The 17,917-nt window shown below is 35.1% G+C and overlaps 1 protein-coding gene across 2 annotated transcripts in view; it reads left to right on the top strand.

Moving 5' to 3' along the window:
• The window catches only part of LOC110022663 (probable starch synthase 4, chloroplastic/amyloplastic), a gene marked incomplete at its 3' end in the record, with an annotated part of 72,901 nt that overhangs the window by 20,713 nt on the left and 34,271 nt on the right, over window positions 1-17,917 (top strand). For both annotated transcript variants that reach the window (XM_020721724.1, XM_020721723.1), the window contains 1 exon segment: window positions 15,660-15,869. In XM_020721724.1, coding sequence (XP_020577383.1) covers window positions 15,660-15,869 — 210 coding nt within the window.

The following is a 17,917-nucleotide window of genomic DNA, read 5'->3' as shown; positions in this document are numbered from 1 at the left end:
TAAATTTTTGTTCTTAATATGGAAATGAGAGTGCCATTGACTGCTCCTTCCCTCATTAACAAAGATACAAAGTTTTGAACATCAATTTACTATTAAATTCTCTATAATTAGTATATTTTTAATAATTTTCTGTGCATAAATACTAATTAAGGGAATGTACAAAAAGGTTTTCTAGCTGCTTCTTTTCTGTAGCTTTAACGTGTAAAATGCATATTTCTTCTGCCAAGTTCATCTGGGAGCAGTTAACCATTATAAATTTCAACCAATTCTTACCTTTGCCCTTTTAACTCCATGTTAAATCAACCGCATTATATTATTTTAACTAGGCTTTGCCTTCACCAACTGAACATCATTATATTTATAACATCCTTCAGTGCAATTTTGTTTCAAAATAATAAATGACAAAGCAAATTTATGCTAAGGTTCTTTGATTCCCTTCAATCATTCATCATTCCTCACAGCTAGCTTCCCTTCTCTTAGCCATTCTCTTGTTTCTGGTTTTCTCACTGCCATTCTCAATCCATCCTTCATTTCTCTCTCTACGAGTGTGCATGCTGCCAAAACCACAATATTCTCATTATGGGTTCTTGGCTGCAATATTGTATGTCTCCTGCTACTTAAATACTACTACCCCTTTCCCTCCTTTTCTCCATCCCTTCCATCATTCATCAGTACCCACCACTTCCGTTCTCTCACCCTCTTGTTTGTGATCCGCTGATTGCTATCCTCAATCTTTCATTCCTCACTCTATATTTGTGCATCTTGCAAAACTACACGTGTTCTTGACAAGTTTTTGGATAAAATATTTCGTGTTCCAGCGACTAGCAAACTCTCAGCTTATATTAGTAAATGCTATAAATAGTTATTCTATTCATTTTCTATGCGACCTTATTTCTGGTTTTGCATTTTTTTATTATGCTATGATTACTTTATATGATCATGGTTGACATTTCATGTAACCTACAAAACTGTAGTTTCTTTATGAAAAATTTAAATACGCAGCACACAATTCTTATGTTTTTACATATCTCACACCTAAACTAGAACACAATTCTTATGTATTTACATATCTCACACCCAAACTTTTATGTTTACATACATAGCATTTTGGTACTTTAATCCTATGAATGAAAATATGTATTTCACTTTTAAAAAGTGATAGTAGTGTTATTTTTGATGCGATGTTAAAAATTGAGTGTTATATGTGTAGATATGAATATGTAAATGTGCGCTATGTATGTAAATGCCCCTTTTTATTTTTGTTATGGAAATTAACAAATTTAATGGTTGTATTTTAGGAAGTTTGATTATAGGAATTCAGGTAAATATATTTTCTATATTTGGTAACATAATTAGAGGAGATCTAATTACGAGATTTTTTTTATTAGAGATGTTCTTAATCTATATAGATTACACTACAAAAATTCTGCTAATTTGCGTTGGACAAATCGAACGTAAATCTGACGATATTTAAGGATTACCGTTAGACTTGCGCAAATTTATTTTTGCTTTTTTTCGAGGTAATTCGGGGGTCAGTAATGTTAATTTCGTCACTTTTGCGTCGAAATATTTCAAAAAAAATGATTAGCGTCGATTTTTGCGTCGTCACAGCGTTGGACTTGTTTGGTTTGCACGTGCATTGAATTTTGCGTCTGAAAACATCTAACGATAAATAATATTGTTTAATTACCATAGGATTTTCGTCGGACCTAGTTCGATGGACAACATGTCGGATTATTGGATCGTCAATTAAGTGTCAAGCAGACTCCACTTAGATATTTTGAATTGCTAATTATATTAATCACAATGCAATCAACAAATGAGCCATGCTATCAATTAATTGGATTAAATCCAATTGAGACCATATAGATTCTAAAAGGGTTATGTTGGCTCATTTGGTAATACCTATGGCCAAAACAGGTTGAGTAAAGTTAAATAAAAAGATATCCTAGAATAGCTCGACGTTCTAGATCATAATATATCAACTTACCTCTCCTCACATAACCATTAGTAAAGACCAAAATTCAAGTACCATAAGTCAACATACCACAATAATCTACATGTAATTCAACTCTTCCTGTATGTATTTGATAAATTAATCTTGTATATCATCATCTTACTTTTAATTATTTTTAATTTTCTCTTGTAAAGAAGTATAACAATAAAATACAAATTGTCACGCCAGTGAATTTAAATTCAATGCATCAACAAACGTATTAACTTTATCAAGCTAAAACATAAAATTGAGATTATAATTTTTTATCAACTGCAACCTTCGATCTTTTTTTATGATCAATTCTATCAAAGTGAAGATTAATTTAAGTTCTAATGATCTGTATAAATCTCACATCTCATTTTATACAAATACTATCTCCAAAATTTCAATACAAATACAACATTTACCAACTCCAAATAAAAAAGTTAGGGTGATTTTCTTCATGCGACTTCAATTATCTCATAACATATGCAACAACTCCCCTATAATCCTAAAAGTCACAACTCAATCATCTCAAAGAAACATCATTGAGCACTTTAAAAACTTTAATATTAGATAGAATAGTTAATAAACTAAAATATCAAAAACTAAATAGCTACTTAAAATCAAATCTTAATTAAACTATGTTCAAGGTAATACTAAACCTAAAATCTACATTACTTGTAACCTAATCTTAAGCTAAAGCTAAAATATGCATAAATATATTCCAAATGTAAATCGTTAACAAAACTAATTAAATCCAAAATTGAATGACTCAAGCAGAAAAAAAAAACACTCAACCATCCATTCCTAGTTCAACCCTAAATCCTAATACCAACATTAATCTCACCCAAACTTGCTTTTATATAAAGTTAACACTCAATGCTTATGTATATATATAGCAAGATTGTAATACATACCACTCAATACTTATGTATATTTATACACATAGCTAACACCTAATTTTATGCATTCATTCCTAACACCTAAACTTCAAATGTTACATACCAAAATCTGAAAAAAACGAAAAAAAAAGTTAAGTTACCTTTTTCGATCCTCTCACAAGCGGCGACAGGCTAAGGTTGCGATGAAATTTCTGTGGCTGGAGGGAGCTACGCGACCGACTATCGGCGACTGGCGGCCAACGACGTTGAGAGGGAGGAGAGGAGACAAAGAATGAGATTTTTAGCTCTATTGCGTTGGATCGTCTACTTTGCGTTTACTTTTTTCAATGCTTTTAAGTAAAGCTTTTAATTCGATTTATTTAATTCAAATCCAATTCAAAAAGTACCAAAACAACATCACTAATTTCGTTGTTATTTATGTCGAATATTCAGACGTAAATCCGACGCAACTTCCGATGCAAATATATATTAAATTTATGTTCGACGCAAATTAGTCGCAAAATCCGATGCAAATATATGCACCGAAACTTTTTGACACAAAATGTCGACGCTAATTTAATGCTCTCCTGTAGCGTTAGTCTATATAATCATGTAACTTGAGAAAAAGAGTTTTTTTCCTGCACATGCCATCCGAGCCACACACGACTCGTCTTCGATAGTGTACTCATCGATTTGGCTTCGTTCCCCACACACAAGTGCGACTTCATCTGGGTCATTCAAATCGCCATCATCCGGAGGGCTCGGGCTCCGTCCATTAGCTTCTGAGCTTCTACACCTCTCACCAGCCCCCGTGCCCTAGTTTGGCTGCCGAATATGATGGTGTCTTGAAGGGCCTCGTGCCTTAGATCTTGTGATTAGTTGACTTGGTGCACAAGAGTTTTCTATCTTGTGATGTTTGTTTTGATGCTCTGATAGTTTCCAATGTGGAGTACCCGGGGATCTACTTTTGATCCTAGAGGTTTGTTTTCCTTACCTGGCGGTTGTCGTATTTCTCTACCTGGAAGTTGTCTTGATTTCTGGATCTTATTACTGGCTGCTAGAATTCCATCTTGTTTTCAATTATTATGGAGAAAGGGCTTGGTTGAGGAGCTGCATCCATCCTTATGTCCATATCTATTGGTTGATCAACATGGGTATCTTGCTTGTGGAAGCCTGAATTCTTCTCGCTCAACTTCCTCGTGTTCCTCCTTGTGCTAAGAGGTAGGGCTTCGACTGCTGTAAGGGGAGATGTTTTATTTCCTTCCTTTAGAAGGTGGAGGGCTTTGGATGTTGCATGGACACTTTGAACGGCCGCTTCTTTTGTGTGCGGGTGATCTATATCGACTGTAGCTTCGACTGTCCTGTTGAACTATATCGTCGCGTCCGTGTCGTCGTTTTGAGGAGTTTATCTGGAGGCGGTTCAACTTATTTGCGATTCATTCTCTTTGAATATTTGATGATAAATATGGCTGATCAACAAAAAACATTTTGTGATAGTTTTGTTTTAATCAATGGCTAAAATTACTGATGAAAAGTTAATTGACATCAATTTAATAAAATTTGAGACTACCTGAGGAGTATTTCTTAAGAGAGTCACTCATTGATAATTCCCCAGTTGAGACTGATTTGAATTATTCTGAGTGGATGAGAGTTGATGCCCAACTCTTAATACAAATACAGAATTGTGTCGAATCTGATCAATCTGGTCATATTACTCATTGTGACTTTGTTGATGAAGGAATTTTTATTTGTTTTTTTGGGAGAAAATATTTCTCAATTTTTTTATATGCAAGTATTTCTATTAAGTTGATTAACATAATTAATCACTTAAAACTTATCACACACACTTTAAATGTTTTGTGAAGAGTTGAATGTACTATTTCCCTTCAGTACTAATGTTTGAATTCAACACGCTTAAAAAGAACAAATGAATATTATGATTTTTCTAGATGGACTCAACTTTCAGTTTGAAGGTGTCAAATCACATATCATGTCCGAATCTAAATTTACTTCTCTGTTGGAAGCCTACACTAGAGTAGTAGTTCTTAGGCTTTATTCGTATAGCAACCTGGTGCTCTTATAATCCACAAAAATACAAATTTCAGTAAACCTCAGTCTCAAGGCAATTATCGAAGCGAAATTATGAATTATGAAAATCAAAGCTCAAGAGCACTTTGCTACTACTGCCATGAACCTAGTCATATAAAGAGAAAGTCTCAGAAGTTGCTAAGAAAGAATCAAAAGAGTTCTAGTTCATTGTGAAACTCATGTGATCTCTGCTAATGAGACCTCTTAGAGTCAAACTCATAGTTTTCTGTAGATGAATTTGTTAAATTCATCCAATTTTGGGAAGCATCCACAAAATCTCTCTCTTGTCTTTGTTGACTCAGGTAACAATGATATTTTTCTTCTTTCCTCTTCACAATGAGTCATTAATTTTGGTGATATAGATTACATGACAGTTAATCCAAAACTATTTCATCTTTTAGTAACATCTTTTTTTCATCACCTTAAAAAATGAATCTACCTCAATGTTCTTGGTTCTGTCACCATCAATGTTACACTTTTTGCTTTAATTTCTATTCTTAGGTTACCTTAAATCTTTTTAATCTCATATCTATTAGCAAAATTACACGTGCTCTTAATTTCTGTATTTTATTTTATTTTTCTAATTATTATCTTCTTAAGGATTTTTTTATGGAGAAATTATTGGTAAGGGTTGAGAGTTCGCATATTTTGGATGACAAACTACCTCGCCCCATAGTCTCTTCTAGCACCATGTTTCCTTTTGAGGTTCATTGTCTATTAGGGCATCTATCTTTACCAGTGTTAAAAAAGTTGTACCCTCAGTTTCAATAATTATCATATTTAAATTGTGAGTTGTTTTGATTTGCTAAACACCGTCATTGGACTTTTGTTCTCATAGTTAGTAAAAGAGTTATTCATAGTTTTGAGTTGGTTCATTCTAATATTTGAGGACATTGTTCTAATTTATTTAATGGATTTTGATATTTATCATTTTTGTGAATGATTTTTCTCATATGACTTCGTTTTATTTTATGAAATCTCGTGTTGAGTTACTGTTAAATTTTTAATTCTTTAATGCTAAAATTAAAACTCAATTCAATATTTCAGCTAAGATTCTGAGAAGTGATAATGCAAATGAATATTTTTCTGCACCTTTGAAGACATACATGAGACAAAACAAAATGCTTCACTAGTCGTCATTTGTGGATACTCAATTCAAAAATGAAATAACTAAAGGAAAAGTAGACATTTTTTTGAGACAACTAAAACTCTTTTGTTTTAAACTAATGTGTCTAAATAGGTTTGGGTTGATGCAATTTCTATTGTTTGTTTCTTTATCAATTAGATGCCTTCTACTGTTTACAGAACCAAATACAGTAAATTTTTATTTTCAACCCTCTTTCCCATTGAACCACATATATTTGGGTCTACTTATTTTGTTCTTGATTGCCCACATATTTCTAAATTAGATCTTAAATCATTAAGATGTATCTTTCGAGGATATTGTGGTTTGTAAAAAGGATATCAATATTTTTTCCCTCTCTTAAATAGAAACATGATTTCTATTGATTTAACATTTCATAAACAAACTTCTTTTTTTGGCGACACTTCGTTGCGTAAATTCTCACGAGATTATTATGAGTCGTTGGTGTATCACATCATCAGTTTAGATCCTGCTCTAGTTCTACCTCCACCACAAGAGCCTCAACCTAGGCTACCTATCATTAATGTTTACTCTAGGAAGAACTCATCCCTCTGATCCTAGTCTGATACCTGTATCATCTTTTTCAGTGGATCCACCCAGTTTTTACGATGTGAGGAGGCAATGCAGGGAGTCGACGCATATGCATCGGCTATGGGCGCTCAAGCGTCCACTGGGCGCGACGCATTGTGAAGTTGTAGCTTAGGTGCCTGTTTTGGGCGCATATGCACCCATATCCAGAAGGACCGACGCCTATGCACTAGTCTATTGGTATTTAAGCGCCCATTATTGGGCGCCGAATAGAGGGCTTGAAGTCTAGGCACCCAAGTCTGGGCGCATAAGTGCTAGGGGCGGTTTTTAAGCGGGATTTGGTTTTAATCCCTAATTCGAGCGACGAAAACAGTAGATTTGTTATTTCTTTATTCGTTATTCTTCACGGGCATCCTGGTGAAGATGAGGAGTGTCGAGGAGGTAGATTTCAGTTATTCGACGTGATTTTTGTATCGAATCAGAGAGGAGTGTCGAGGAGGTGGATTTCAGTGATTCGACGTGATTTTTTGTCGGATCGGAGAGTGAAGATTGTGGAGCGTGTCCTGTAAGTTTTCTTTGTGTGTGGAGAGAAAACTTATGTGAATTCTTTGTAAAACCTTATGAATTTCATTGTGAAAAATTCTGGCGATGTGGCTCCATTGTTTTTTTTCCTGTTTTCGGGGTTTTTCACGTAAGTTCTCGTGTGTTTTTCTGTTTGTTTTGATTGTGCTTCTGTTAAAATTTTTGTTCTGGTTTCTTATCGAATTGGTGCGATTCTTTTATTCTGCGCTGTGGTTTAGTTTCTAATTGATTCTAAGCCCTGATAAAGTTAGGAATTGTTTGTTGTGAGATTTTTTATAAATTGATATCACAGCGTGGTTTGATTCGAGTGGGAGCAATGACCGAAGATGCAAGGTTCAATGTGGAGAAGTACAATGAGACGAACTTCGCTTTCTGAAAGACTTGGGTAGAGGATTTGCTGCATAAAAAAAATTATACTTGTCACTAAAATGATTCACAAAGAAGCCTGAATCTATGCCTATGGAGGAATGAGAAGTGTTGGATCGAACGAAACCAGGTTTGATAAGATCAACAATTTCCTCATATGTTGCGTTAAAAATTGTGAATAAGAAAACTACAGTGGATCTCTTGGCGACACTGGTCAAGATGTATGAAAAACCTTCTGCTTCAAATAAGATTTTTCTGATGAAGAAATTATTCAACATGAAGATAGGGGAAGACAGTTCAGTGGCAGAGTATCTCAATAACTTTAACACTGTGACGAGCCAATTGTGTTTTGTAGGGATCAAGTTTGATGATGAGTCAGAGAACTGGTGATATTATCTTCATTACCGAAAAGTTGGAATGACTTAGTAACGACAGTGAGTAATTCTTCAGGGACTTTGAAATTGACTTAGATGACATCGTGCGTCTGATGCTGATTGAAGAAGTTCGCAGAAAATTTGCGAATGATGAATCTTCATGTTCTGTGTTGAATGTTGATAACAGGGGAATATATTTGGGTAGAAATACGGGTAGAGGCAGATCCAAGTTCAATAAAGGAAAGCCTAAGTCAAGTAGAGGAGAATGTTGGAACTACGCTAAGGAAGAGCATTTCAAGAAGGACTGTAAAGCTCCATGAAGAGCTTTTGGGGTGGACAAGAAGTAGTTTCTCTACTAATGTCTGCACTAGTGAAATCCAAAGTGACTCCCATACCTAGTCAGCACTTAATCCTGGATAGTGGATTCAGGTGTTTTTTTTCATACTTGCCCCAATAAAGAGGTATTTAAAAACTACGCTAAGAGTGATCTAGGGAAGGTTTATTTGGAAGATGATAAAGCCTGCAATATAATAGGAAAGAGTGATGTTGATATCAAGCTGCTGAATGAAACAGTTTGAAAACTTTCTGAAGTTAGACATGTTCTAAATTTGAAGAGAATCTCATATTTGTGAGCCAGCTTGCAAAGTAAGGACCCGTTACTACTTTCACAGGTGATTCGTGGAAGGTGACTAGGGGGCATTGGTGATGGTTCGCGACAACATTGAAGGCATGCTTTATCTTATCAATGAAATGACTAATTTCATTCATGTGGTTAAACCTGGGTGAATTCGGGTCTATGACACCGTAGGCTTGGCCATATATGCGAGAAAGGTGTGAGGTCCTTACTTTCGAAAAATAAGCTTCAAAGTTTAAAATCAGTTGATCTGAATTTTTTGAAGATTGTATATATGGCAAGCAGAAAAAAATTTTACTCTACAAGAGCTGGTTAGTGGTGAAATTAAAGAAACTGGAGTTAGGAGATTTTGGTCTTTCCTCATATGTTGCGTTTTTTTCGCGACAACATTGAAGGCATTTCCTCATATGTTGCGTTTTTTTCACGTCCATTGGTGTACTAAACTCTTATGGAGTTAGTACTTATTGATGTATAGGGTCATACTCTAGTTCAACCCATTGGAGGTTCTCGTTTTTTTCACGTCCATTGGTGTACTAAACTCTTTAATATTTTCTTAAAAACTAAAAAGATGTCTGGGGAGTGGAGGAAGGGTATTTTGGTCCCCAGTTTTAAGAATAAAGAGACGCACAAGAGTGTGACAGTTATAGAGGAATTAAGTTGATGTGTCATACTTTAAAATTATGGGAGAGAGTAATTGAACATAAGTTAAAACATGTTATAAAGATTTCTCATAATTAATTTGGATTTATGTCGAGCAAGTCTACTATGGAAGCTATACATTTTTTGAGAGGTTTGATGGAGAAGTTCAGAGATAATGAGGAGGATCTACATATGATTTTTATTGATGATTTTTATTATGATTTTTATTGATTTAGAAAAAGCTTACGATAAGGTTCTAAGAGATATCCTTTGGAGATTTCTTGAGAAGAAAAGTGTTTATATGACTTATCATTAAAGATATGTATACAAGAACTGTTACTTGTGTTCAAACAAAATGATAATTGACCAAATATTTTCCCAGTTCTATTGGTTTACATCATGGATCGACTTTAAGTTTATATTTTTTACTTTAGTTATGGATGGTCTTACTGGATACTTACAGGAGGATGTACCTTAGTGTATGTTTTTTGTTGCGTGGATAAGACGAGAGAAAAAGCTTAGGAAAAACATGAATTATGGAGGTCTAACTTGGAGTCTAAAAGCCTTCATTTAAGTAGAACTAAAACTGAATACATGGAATGTAATTTTAGTAGTAGTAGCTCTAGTGATAGAAATGTAACCATGGGAGATCAAATTATTAAAAAGTGTAAACGCTTTAGATATCTTGGATCTATTGTTCAAAGTGATGATGATATTGATGGGAATGTTATTAGTAGAATTAGTAGAATTCAAGAAGTTGGTTAGTTGAAGTGGAGGAATGTTTTGGGCCTATTGTGTGATGGAAAAGTACTGCTTAGATTGAAAGGAAAAATTTATAAGATGATGGTGGGACCTGCAATGCTCTATGGCGCTGAATCTTGGCCTTTAAAAGAGAAGCATAAAGCTAAGTTAAGTGTTGTCGAGATGAGAATGATTAGGTGGATGAGTGGCTTAACACTTAGAGACAAAATGCGAAATGAATATTCTTTTATATGGTTGGTGTATCTCCCGTGACGGTTAAAATTAGAGAGTCGTCTTAAATGGTTGGGTTAGTAAATTTCGACAATCTGATGATCCGATTAGAAGAGTAGATGTTTTAGATTCAACTTATGTTAAGAAAGACAGAAGTAGTCCTAGGATGACTTGGGCATATTGTACAAAAAATTATTTTAATTTATTAGAATTAAATGAAAATATGACACTCAATAGCAATCACTGGAGACTGGAGAAAAAGGATTCATGTTGCCAACCCCCCGTAAAGGGATAAAGGTTTGTTGCTGCAGCAGCAACCGTTCTAAGACTCACACGAGAAATGTATGAGATTTTTTTCCTAAAACAAAAATTTGATGTATTTAAAGTCTTTAAGAAATGGAAGGTTTTTGTAGAAAATGAGATAAACTTGAAGCTGAAGTGTCTCAGGTCAGATAATGGAGGTGAATGCTGTGATCAGAAGTGGGTCAGAGAGGGTCAGAGATGAGTTCACTATTTCAAGGACATTGCAGGAGAATGTTATAGCCGAGCGTATGAACAGAACAATCACGGAACGTGTTAGGAGAATGATGCTGCATGCAGACTTGCCCAGACAGTTTTTGACTGAAGCAGTTAACACCGCAGTTTATCTGATTAGCCGTAGTCCATCAATATCTTTGGAGGAAGGCTTACCTGAAGTAGTCTAGAGTGACAAAAAGGTATGTCTATCCCATTTAAGAGTATTTGGGTGTTCTGCATACGTGCATTGTTGATACAGGGTCTAAGAGCAAGCTTAACTCAAAATTTGTCAAGTGCACCTTTATTGAATATGACTCAGATGAATTTGAATATAATTTTTGGGATTACCAGAGTCAGAAATTCATAAGGATCAGGGTCGTCACATTTAACGAAATAGAGATATACAAAGATAGGGTTAAGAACTCGAGATATTTCGTCAGCTACTTCTGAAGAATCCATATATTTGGAGATAGTTGATACTGGTGATCAGAAAGATAGAGAAAGTAGTGATCAATCAGGAGCATTGGAAGCTCGTCACTCACCTGCTATAAAGTCAGAAGATCCAGCAAGTAAAACAACTTATACAAAGGTATTCTCCTTCTTTGCACTGTTTGTTGTTAATTGATAATGGTGAATCGAAGTGTTTTGAGGAGGCCACTAGTGTTGAAGGTTCAAGGGAGTAAGAATTTATCATGGATGAAGAAATGCATTTGTTGGAGTTAAATCAAACTTGAGATTTGACGATACTACTAAATGACAAAAAATCACTGCACAATAAGTAGATCTGCAGGTTGAAAGAGGAGTTAGATGATACCAAATGCTACAAGACAATACTTGTTGCAAATGGTTTCTAGTAGAGGGAAGGAGTGGATTACTCAGAGATCTTCCTCCCATGGTGAAGATGATGATTGTCAGGCTTGTGCTAAGTTTGGTAGCAGAAGAAGATTTACATCTGGAATAGATGGATGTAAAAATAGCTTTCTTACATGGAGATCTGGTGGAAGAGCTATATATGGTGCAACCAAAAGGTTAAAAGGTTCCAAGCAAAGAAAGTTTGATCTGCAATTGAAGAAGAACTACTATGGTTTGAAGTTGACCCTGAGATAGTGGTACGGAATGTTTGACAGGTTCATGTCAGATAATGTATACGTGAAGTGCCAGGTAGACCACCGTTGCTTCATCAAACAATTTGTTAAATGTTTTATTTTTTTTTCTTTTGTTTGTGGATGCCATGTTGATTCCAGGGGCAAATATGAAGAAAATCAGGGACTTGGAGAAATAGTTATCAAGTGAGTTCGAGATCAATAATTTATGTCCAACTAAGAAGATCCTCGAGATGAGAATCAACATGGACAGGAGTGTAGGAACACTGAAGTTATCTCAGATAAAGTATGTTGAGAAGATCTTACAGAGGTTCAATATGAGTGATGCGAAACCAATTAGCACTCCCTTAGGTAGTCACTTCAAACTATAGAAGGAGCTATCACCAAACTCTGAAGGAGAGCAAGCACATATGGAAAGAATTCTGTATGCTTCATCAGCTGGAAGTTTGATGTATGCGATGATTTTTGTTCCAGGCCAGATATTGCATGAGAGTGGTCAGCAAGTATACTAGCAATCCAGGCATGCACCATCGGGGGGTGTTGAAGTGGATCCTCATGTATTTTAATGGAACTATTAATAGGGCACTTTGCTATGGAAGTGCAGGGATCAATCTACAGAGTTTTGTAGATTCAGATCTGACAAGAGATGTGGACAGTAGAAGAAGTACAAGGGATATATCTTCACATTAGGGGACATAGCTGTGAGTTGGGTTTCCAGGTTACAGAAGATTGTTGTACTTTCAACTAAGGAGGTCGAATATGTTGCCGTAACTAATGCTAGCGAAGAGATGATTTGGGTACAAAATTTCTTGACAGAATTGGGCAAGGAGCAGGGATTGGAAAACTCTACATTGATAGTATGAGTGCGATTCATCTTGCTAAGAACGCTGTTTTTCATACCAAGACGGAACACATCCAGCTCAGGTATCATTTCATTTGCTCTCTTCTTGAAGATGGGCAGTTATTTCTGGAGAAGATATATACAACTTGGAATTCTGTGGATATGTTAATGAAGGTGACTATCGAGAAACTAAAACTATGTTTGACTTTAGTTGGGTTTCATGAAGGTCACATGACTACAGTAAGTGACTATGAAGGCGATTCAGATGTAGGTACATGTACAAAGAACTGGTGCTCGGTGTTTTTTCTCCAAGTGGAAGATTGTTATGATCTGTGGTAACAATGTAGGGAGCCGACACATAGGCGCCGACTGTGGGCGCTCAAGCGCTCGCTAGGCGCAGTTCACTGTAGGGTCGACGCCTGGGCATCGGCTTTGGGCTCATATGCGCCCAAATTCAGAGGGGTTGGCGCCTATGCGCCTGTCTATTGACACCTAGGTGCCCATTATTAGGTGTCGAACGGAGGGCCTGACGCCTAGCCCCCACATCTGAGCGCCTAAGAGCCACGAGCGGTTTGCAAGCGAAATTTGGTTTTAATCCTAAATTTGAGCAACAAAAAAATAGTAGATTTGCTATTTTTTCCTTCGATATTCTTCGATGAGCATCCCGGTGAATGTGAGGAGTGTCGAGGAGGTGGATTTCAGTGATTTGATGTGATTTTGCGTCGGATTGGAGATGAAATATTATAGAGCGAGTTCTGTAAGCTTTCGTTGTGTATGAAGAGAAAATTTTTGAGTTCTTTATAAAACCTTCTGAATTTCATAGTGAAAATTTCTATTGGTGTGGCTCTGCGGTTTTTTCTAGTTCTCAGGTATTTCTACGCAAATTCTCGTGTGTTTTTCTGTTTATTTTGATTGTGATTTTGTTTCAATTTTTATTTCAGTTATTTATCGAATTTGTACGATCCCATTATTTCACGATGTGGTTTAGTTTCTAATTATTTCTAAACCCCCGTAAAGTTGGTAATTGTTCGTTGTGAGATTCCTATCACCAATGACTTCGATTTATCTGTTGCTCTTCGACGAGGTAAATGTCAACACGCCCATCCCATTTCCCGTTGCATTAACTATAACTAGCTATCTTCTACTTCTTGCTCTTTTATTGCTCTCTTGACTCTGTTGAGGTCCTGAAATATATTCAACAAGCCCTATCCTAATCTGGGTAATGGGAGTGATGCTTGATGAAATAATGCCTAACCTAAAATGGATATTGGGAACTAGTTGAACTATATTATGACAAGAAAACCGTTAAACTTTAAATGAGTCTTTGCAGTTAAGTTTCGTTCTGATGGATCTTTAGCTCATTGAAAAGCTCGGTTGGTTGTTAAGGGTCATCTAAAACTTTTGGGATTGACTACTTGACTGGTTCTATCCTGTAAAGTTGATTTTTGTTTGCTTATTTTTATCTTTGGTCGTAATGAATGATTGCTTATTGCACCAAAATTATGTGAAGAATGTCATGGTGATCTTTTAGAAGAGGGGTGCGTGGAGTAACCTCTTGGGCTTATTGCTCGTGGGGCCGGGGGAGGGGGGGGATGTGATCTTCGTAAGTCGTATATGAATTGAAGCTAAGTCCTCGGGTATGGTTTGGAAAATTTAGCGAGTAATAAAAGAGTTTGGGATGCGGAAAAATAAAGTGATCACTTAATCTACAAGCAATCTGTTTGTTGGATTATTTTATTGGTGGTTTATGTTGATAACATTATTATTACTAAAAGCGATGTGCAGAGAATTTTATCATTGAAATCATTTCTTCAAAATCAGTTTAACACTAAGGGTCTGGATTCCTTGAAGTACTTGGGGAGTGAGGTATGAAGGAGCAAGAAGAGTATCTTTTTATCTCAAGGAAGTTATGTTTTGGATTCTATCTCAACCATGCAGTACTTCGTTACTTTCTATTCATCAACTTGATGAGGATGGAGAGCCTTTTAATGAACTTGAATGTTATTTGAAATTTGTAGGAAAATTAAACTGCATCACAATTAGCACTGTAATTCAATTCATGGCTTCCACCACAGTCAATCGTTGGTCAGCCTTGAAACATATATTATCTTATCTCAAGGGAGCTCTGGACAAGGTAATTTATATCAGAATCATGAGTATAGAAATATTGAATATTTGTTTGATACAAATTGGGCAAGTTCTAAGATAGATTACAAATCGATTGCTGGATTTTTTGTTGTTGTTGTGGTAATTTGGTCTCATGGAAAAGTAAGCAACTCAATGTAGTGTCGTGATCTAGTGCAAAATCTGAGTATCGAGCAATGACATAAGCTCTGAGTGAATTGATGCTAGTTTTCCAATGCTTGACTGAAATAGGTTTTAAGATGATAGTTCCAACAAAGTTGTGGTGTGAGAACCAAACTGCAATTCATATTGCTTCAAACTCTGTCTTTAATGAAAGATTTAAGCATATTGAGATAGATTGACATTTGTTTATAAAAAAGATTCAACAAAAATTGATTTCTAAAACTCATGTAAATTTAGGTTGGTGAACAATTTGGGGACATCTTCACAAAGACCCTTAATGGATTTAGAGTCACTTATAATTGTAACAAGCTAGGCATGATACATATTTATACTCCAGCTTAAGGGGGAGTTATATGGAAAGTAATAAATCTAATTGTTGTATATTATGAAGCTTGCTTATTGGAAATTTAATAGATGTATGCTCTATATTAAATAACTTAATTTGATGAGATATAATTGCAGGATCTTTCCTCTATTAGGAATATTCAAATATTCCTAATCTATAGAGATTGGAATGTATATAAATATGTAACATAAGTTTTCAATTGGAAAAAAAAGAGAGAACGAGCTGTTTTTATTCACATTTTTAATGGTGTAACTCAAAAGTCATGGCCATGATGATATGACTCCGCATAGCTACATGGGGATGCCTATTTTGCTTCTTATAATAGCTTGGATTGTGATATTTTTTGTATTTATATGACAGGGTGGACGCGGCCTCCATGAAACTTTACGTGTGCATTCCAAAAAATTTGTTGGAGTGCTTAATGGAATTGATACAGACTCTTGGAATCCTTCTACTGATATTATTCTTCCAGTGCAGTACAGTTCTGATGACCTTCAGGGTAAAACAGAGAACAAGAGTGCACTGAGAATGCAGCTGGAGCTGTCTTCCGCCGATGCTTTTCAACCAATGGTATGTCTTTTAAGTTGTGATTGATTGAGTATAAATATGATTGGAGCACCCTTGCAAGCTTGCGGAACTTTTGTGAGATTGAAGTATTTTTTAATTTCCAGTTTTTTCTTAAATGGACATTAGCAGTTTCATTTTTCCATTAATATAAAACTTATTGGGCGGACTAAAGTTGAAAAGCTTTAAATTTTATTACTTAAAAGATTTTCAAGCTACAAATCCATTTTGTATATGAGCCCACTTATCATGCTTGGCGGAGCAGCAAGACAGTCTCAACTTTGTGCATCTTTTAAAATTTGTTTTATGGATGGGGATTTTGTTAAAGGATTTTGAAAGGTTGTTGGAATTGAGTTGGAAGTTTTGGGATTGTTGGAAGACTAATAAAAAGATTCACTAGTTTTGTGATTTGGGACAGACTTATGGTTGAACTTTTCTTGTAATAGTTTGTCTGATTTTTTTTTTTAATGAAGTGTGAAAATAGTCCTCAATTATTTACACATGGCCTTTTTAGTCCTAAACTTTTTAATGGGGTTAACATAGTCCCTATGGTTGACTATTAGAGCCCCCTATTTAATAAATCCGGTGACCAATATGACACCTCTATAAACTCTAGGACTAAAAATGACCTTATCTAAATAACCAAGGCACTATTTCAGCACTTTGCTCGATTTTTTTTTTTATTATAATTTTTTTTTTATGGAAGAGGGGCTGTTAGCTAACTAATGGAGATAGTTTTAAGTCAATTAGATGTGTGATTTGGAATTTATGAATTTTTTAAGCGAATTGATTAAAGCAAATGGACGATACAAATTAGGGTTTTGTGGAGGGTGTAAAGCTCAAGTTTGGTGACTTTTAAATTGCTTAAATCTTTAGAAAGGTGGTGAAGATGTGGAAGAATATAAAACAAGAAATACAATGGTATTTTTGGGTTTATAAACTTGGCAATTCCACCTCCCTGTAGACGTTAAGTATTTAGCAGGAGATCAATGCTATTTTCCATTATATCAATGGGTTATAAATGACCTATGAAGTGTTAAAAAAAACAAATAAAAAATAAAAAATTAAAGGAATTATACGAAAATATCCTTTAAAATTTGTTGAAAGGCTATGATAGTAGCCTTCCCTTAAAATCTCTCTATATTTGGAAACAAATAACACCACTTCAAATTAAAGGCACAATTAAATTTTTGGGTTATTTTCTTGAATCCTTAATTTGGGTTGATTTGTATGCTTTAAAAAATAAATTTAAATATTAAAATATTCTCTCCAAATAATATATATTGCCTCACTCTTATTTTTTGACATGAAAGTAAATAAAAGAATAAAATTAATAAGAATTATTATTATTTATAGCCTTGGATCTAATTATTGGCCTTTTGCTTTGTCTTGTGTTATCCCCAAGCCTAAAAGAATTCTTCGCTTGAAAGTTAAAGTCAATGCACTCATCAACCAAGCATGCAGTTATCTTTTCTATCTCCTTAGTGAGCCAAGTGTCTTTTGAGGGTGGTAGGTTCTTTTGTTTGACCGAGAGGTCATTTTTTGTTGATTGAAAACAATGCCATCAATCTCAAAGAACTTAGGTTGTTGGGATAATTGTAATAACTAGCTTTAAAATTATATCCCGACCAAGAATTCCATCCTGCACAAAGGCGTAATCGAACCCGTGACACCAGAGATCTTACAAATTCTACCAACCAAAGAGTTATGGTAGGCGGCAAATAAATATTTATTTTATTTTCACTAGCTCTCTTAACTTTTACTTGGGTAGATGACCATTGGAATTTTCCTCTTTTCACTAGCATTTTAGTGATGGAGGGAGCTATGTTCATTTTCACTATTTCTTTTGACCCTTATTTGCAAGATACTCTTACTTTGAAATTTCTCATGACTAGCTCCATTACTAAATCTTTATATGCCTCTTTACATGATTTTCAAAAACTCCCTTGGGGTGAAGTGGTGTGGAGTTGGGCATTAACTCCCTCCATGTCTTTACTGGCGTGGCCCATTTTCCATTCTATAATACCATGTGATGATATATTAAAGTTGAAAGG

Source organism: Phalaenopsis equestris, unplaced genomic scaffold, assembly GCF_001263595.1.
Source record: "Phalaenopsis equestris unplaced genomic scaffold, ASM126359v1 Scaffold000202, whole genome shotgun sequence".
NCBI lineage: Eukaryota > Viridiplantae > Streptophyta > Magnoliopsida > Asparagales > Orchidaceae > Phalaenopsis > Phalaenopsis equestris.
Note: the sequence above shows the minus strand (reverse complement) of the source record. Positions and strands in the feature narration are given on the sequence as shown.